Source organism: Habropoda laboriosa, unplaced genomic scaffold (genome assembly GCF_001263275.1).
Source record: "Habropoda laboriosa isolate 0110345459 unplaced genomic scaffold, ASM126327v1 scaffold67, whole genome shotgun sequence".
Classification (NCBI taxonomy): domain Eukaryota; kingdom Metazoa; phylum Arthropoda; class Insecta; order Hymenoptera; family Apidae; genus Habropoda; species Habropoda laboriosa.
The window spans coordinates 4,864,608-4,870,086 of record NW_017100242.1 but is presented as its reverse complement, the minus strand read 5'-3'; the positions used below and the strand labels follow the sequence as shown (position 1 = coordinate 4,870,086).

General features: G+C 32.4%; 1 protein-coding gene across 1 annotated transcript in view; it reads right to left on the bottom strand.

Annotated features, from left to right (window-relative positions):
- LOC108572007 (signal transducing adapter molecule 1) overlaps positions 1-2,207 on the bottom strand; it is a 4,270-nt gene extending 2,063 nt beyond the window's left edge. Inside the window, exons 1-5 of the mRNA XM_017934187.1 lie at positions 1,994-2,207; positions 1,101-1,261; positions 784-1,029; positions 424-499; positions 63-344 (exon numbers count right to left, since the gene is read on the bottom strand). Of these exons, the coding sequence (XP_017789676.1) occupies positions 63-344; positions 424-499; positions 784-1,029; positions 1,101-1,261; positions 1,994-2,036 (808 nt within the window). The 5' untranslated portion in view covers positions 2,037-2,207. The remainder of the gene's footprint in view (positions 1-62; positions 345-423; positions 500-783; positions 1,030-1,100; positions 1,262-1,993) is intronic.
- Positions 2,208-5,479: the final 3,272 nt, after the last annotated feature.

The window sequence follows — 5,479 nt, the reverse complement described above, 5'->3', positions numbered from 1 at the left end:
CAAAATGTTAACTAAAATTAAATTTATAATAATGATTTTATTATTTCTTCATATATTTATTATTGTTACATGTTTTTGATTATAATTAAAATGTAAGATCTTAAGAATAAATTTTAAACGAATATGAATCATACTTATTTCTCCTGCAAAAAATGTTAATTCATTTGCTTCTGCAGCTTCAAAATCATACAAAGCACGGACCTTCCTGCCTTCAGAATTGCTCAAAGTACCAAGTGCTGAGCTTACATTAGGGTATAAACTAGTATTTTTCTTGGATGCTGGTGAACTATGCGAAGAAGATGCTTGACTATGAACTTTACTTTCTTTAAGTGAAAGTTCTATGGCTGAAAAAAAGTAATCAATTTAACTTGATAGTTCTTGCAGAAGAGATGGGCATATATTACTTAAAACTTTCAAAAATACCTTTTGCAATATCTTCTTCTTCTTGTGAATCTGTTACTACATTTGGGTCTTTATTTAGTACAGTTGTACGTTTAGGCTAAAAATGTAAAACATATTTATTAAACACAAAGAGTTATTAGTTCATATATCTTGACAAAAAAAATCTACAAAAAATAAGCTAACACTCTACATAAATATTTTCACATGGTTCAGTGAAATAATTATTCACTTGATGAATGATTGCAGGAAAAACACAGCAGGACGTCAATATGATAGCCTTATCTTGCTACTATTTAAATAAGAGACCATACATGCAGTCATAATACACATTTCGCAGTAAATAAATATCTTATAAGTGAATTCACAAATAAGAAGACTTACCGTGTCCGATATAGAAGTGAAATCATAACCTTCATTTTTAAGTTTGTTGAACAAACTTGGAATTAAATTTAGCTGAGGATCGGTTTTAAAATCACCTTCAGCCCATTTTTTTAAAAGTCCTCTCATTCTCTCAGCAATCTTTGGCTCGGAATGGTTAATAAGTTTCCTCAGATCATTTTCAAACTCTCTTGATGCAATCTCCAAGTGAAATATTTTTCCACAATTGCTAACACATGCATCTAACAACTAAATAGAAATTTAATATTAATATTTTGAATGTTAGTTACAAAAATTTATGAAGTAAATGGTAAACTAACTGTCAGTGCTTGCATAACAATATGTGGATCTGGAGAACATAATCTCTTAACAATTGATCTTAAACAATCCTTAGCATTTTGGGTAGAGAATCCTACTTTGTCACAAATATCCATTATTTTTCCCCATTCTTCAGATATGTTCTTCTCACTGGTTGCCTTCTCTATTGCAACAAATTAAGAAAAATCATATAATAAAACTTTTATTTATATAATTCAAATTCTATATCAAATCATTAATTGATATTTTAAAACTATAATATAAAATTCCTTTGTTTAAAATTATGAACTAAAGGAAATAATGAACAGTATTACTAAATATTTGAAGTGTATGAACTATAAATATCTACAGTAACTTGTTTTCCTTTTGTTAACAACTCTACATAGTGACATTGTTAAATGTCAATTTTATTAACATTTTTTGCAATAAACGTTAACTTTTTAACGTATAGCATAAATATTAAAATGCATTGCTTGTATCCAACATTCAATTAAACAGAAATCTGGCTTTGTACACGAGTGAATTCCAAGAAACAGACGGTTAATAACCACGGAGTTTCAAGATTTTAATGCCACGAATATTTTCTTCATCATGATAAATGAATATTTTCATAGATGTAACATGAATAATCTGTTGAGGCGATACAAAAACAGAGTTGAAATATTCGCAAAATCTAGTGTCTTAATTGGAGGTCAAATGTCAACAACCGCTTAATACATCCATCAAATGTGGAATTTCGATATCGTGTGAAAAATACACCAGATTGAACGTGTACACGGAAAAATAATGGGTGAGAGCTGTCATCGAGAGATAGATCTTTTCGTGACATTAGAATAATACGATACAGAGCGATCGTTCTAAATGAATTAAGGCTAAAGAGAAGTCTACCACTCACCGACGTCAGCATCGAAAGGCGAAGAAGTCTGGAAAAGGCCCATTTTCGCCGAATTAAATTATTTAAATGGTGTATGTTCGACAGTTACGTCCGTTACGCGCTGTCACGGAATCACGTTATATTTTCTCTACGCATCCAGCTGATATTTACTTATAAACACGACACCGAATGACTAATAACATTCTAATCTACCATCGAGGGACATCTTTCTTTCGACCTGCCAAAAAAACCTCGATACTATCGAACCATCTCGAGCGTAATGTCAAACGAGACAGTTTTGTGTCGTAAAATTTACGATTAACTCATGAATTCAGCGCACAATCATCGAGAAATCAGATAAATCACACACACTTTAAAAGTTTAAATTCACAAAATGATTAATATTACGATAATTTACGCAGTTTGTGCCTTTTTAAAAAAGATATTGAAATGAACATCGACAATCGATACATCGTAAAATGTTACAGTTTGCTTCTGCCATCTAACGACAATGCAAAAAGCTTTTTTGCGAAAACACTATTCCTCTATTGATGGTAAAACTGAATGATATATGCACAGGCGAGGTGCAGTCAGAGACAAGATATAGGCACAGACGACGTACAAGATAGACCTAACATTTTATGGGACATTGTGTCCGCGACGCTGGGGTCAAGAAGACTTTTACCATTTTCGTGTCGCTTCCAACGTTACCGATTCAGTATAGAATAAGATTACAACAATGTAGTGGTTGGAATTAGAACTAAACGTAACTACGAAATTACGAATTATGATGGGATAGGATATTATACATATACTCGTACACGAAGTATAGAATTCTATACTTCTAATTGTATAATATATATATTTATGTTAGTCTAAATTACGAGATTTTTTTGATTTTTTCGATTATTACGCTTTCTTAACGATATCCGAACTTAGTTGATTTAATTTTATAATGGAATATTATTTAAAGAATAAGTGTTTCACATTATTAAGTTAAAGCATACAATAATTTTATTTAAGACTTCCAATAATTATAAACAACCATATAAATTGTTTTTTGACAAGAAGAATTATTCGATAATGAGAGTAGTTGAAAATAAACTGTAAACTTTATTTTACTATCTGCGTTATAATAAATGTTAAAACAATCGAAAATTGATTATAAGTATCAATTAAATATAATAGTGATCACGAGGATATCACTAGAGAAATGTGTTAGACAAAGAAAGTAATAGGGATAAACAAGGATAGCACTGCAGTAACGAGTTAGACAAGGATAGAAATTTTTTTGAACCGAAAGTAACGCTATATCATGTTTGGTGACGCGAACTACGACTTTTCAATAGGAACACAGAATATGAACAGAGGTATTAGACAAGGAAAACACTAGTGTGCGAGAAGGACAGAGAGAAAACGCTTCCTATTGGCTGGCGGACCGCCATTCTCCATCTCCCACGGGCTAATCAAGTCGGTCAGGGAAAAATCATTAATAACTCGATAATTAGGATGATTTTGTAAACTTTTAGAATTGAAGAATGAAGTGTAGACCTTTAGCAACTTTCTCATGTACACTCTGTTGTATTAAATCCTCTCAGTAATTAGTTATTAACAATTATTGTGTGCAGTGTCGGCAGCAGTACCTCACACCCTTCCGGTTTTTCATTAATTTTGTAGCTTTTTACAAATAATTTATGCACTTTTATACATGCGTTTGAAAAGCTATTCCTTTACCTAGTTTCTCGTTAAAGATTCATTAACATATCCGTCGTAATTTGCGAAATATTAAATATTATTTGGGCAAGTATTATACTCGTCGCATTCAAACGAAACCCATTTCCGTCATTTTCATGAATAAGCGGGATAAATGGTGTACTTTTAAGCATCTAGAATGTAGTATAGCCCTTTTGCTATATTCTGGAATAATTTTGGAATGTGTATCTGATGCGGTTCATTAGGTATTAGCAATTGTTTATAAAAGTTGAGTATACTCGAATACGATGAATAGGGGACTCTTCCATATAATGTTTAATACCTCTTCAACTAAACCGAATATGTTAATAAAAATTATATGAGAATGTAGCCAAAGGAGTTACCTTTTAGATACATCTACTTGATTATACGAGAATTTAGTAGAAAGCTGTGAAATTATTGAAAAACCGTAAAGGTACGCGGTATCGTTCCCGACATCGCATACTAAAATTGTTAATAACTAATTATTGAAAGGGGTTAGGGCACTAAAATCGATATAAGAAAGTTGGTGAAGGTCCACACTTCATTCTTCAATTCTAAAAGTTTACAAAATCATCCTAATTATCGAGTTATTAATGATTTTTCCCTGACCGACTTGATTAGCCCGTGGGAGATGGAGAATGGCGGTCCGCCAGCCAATAGGAAGCGTTTTCTCTCTGTCCTTCTCGCACACTAGTGTTTTCCTTGTCTAATACCTCTGTTCATATTCTGTATTCCTATTGAAAAGTCGTAGTTCGCGTCACCAAACATGAAATGGCGTTTCTTTCGCTTTGAAAATTTTCTGTCCTTGTCTAACCCTACTCCTTTCCTTGCTTAACTCATTTCTGTATTGCTAAATACCTGGATGAGTTATCCTTTGTGGTAAGCACGACTACTGATGGTACATCACCATCTTCCATTAAGCATTACATAAAAATTAATCATGCAAATTTTCTACTACATATTGAAATAAAAAAAATAATAAAAATTTTGAAGTTTCAATATATTAGAATTACAGACGGGGGTACAGGATAGACCTAACACCTAATGCACTTTCTTGTCCATGTCAGGAGGGCTGAGAGTGCCCTTACCATTTTCATGTCGGTTTCAAAGTTACCGATTCAGCATAGAATAAGATTGCAACATTAGTAGTGGTTGGAATTAGAACTAAACGTCAGGATGAAACTACAAATAAGGTGTATTTCGCTATAACAAACTTGTGCAACGAATAAAGAAATGTGAGGGTGATTGTGAAACAGTCTTATGAAAAAGAGTAGTGAGTTTATTGTGGTTTCGTAGATAATTTTTGCCTCATGCATCCGAACCTTGGGAACAGACTTGCAGCATATAATTTCTGAATAATATACTCAAGGGTGTCATCATGTTTATACAATTGCAACGAGCCACCTTTGTGCTTGTTGAAAATTACCTTGATATTATATAGTAATAATAATATTTAAAATTTATTTTTAGTTTATGTTTTGTGAAATGTGTGTAATTGCATAAAGTGATATCAGGGTACCACTGGGAAGAATCGAAATGACGAGAATATTTTTATTTAAATTCACTTCCTCTCCTTTTCGTACGGGTGAAACGCTTTTTAATGAGATTCATGTGTACGCACCTAAAGAAAAACCTATTTTCCCATCCGCGATATTCATATACGCAATACTTTTTTTTCATGAGCCGTTTCACTCTTCTGAGATGTCTCGTATGTGATTACCGTACGAACATTGCGTTCCCTTACGTAATCCATAACTCTCTTAATCTTTAAAT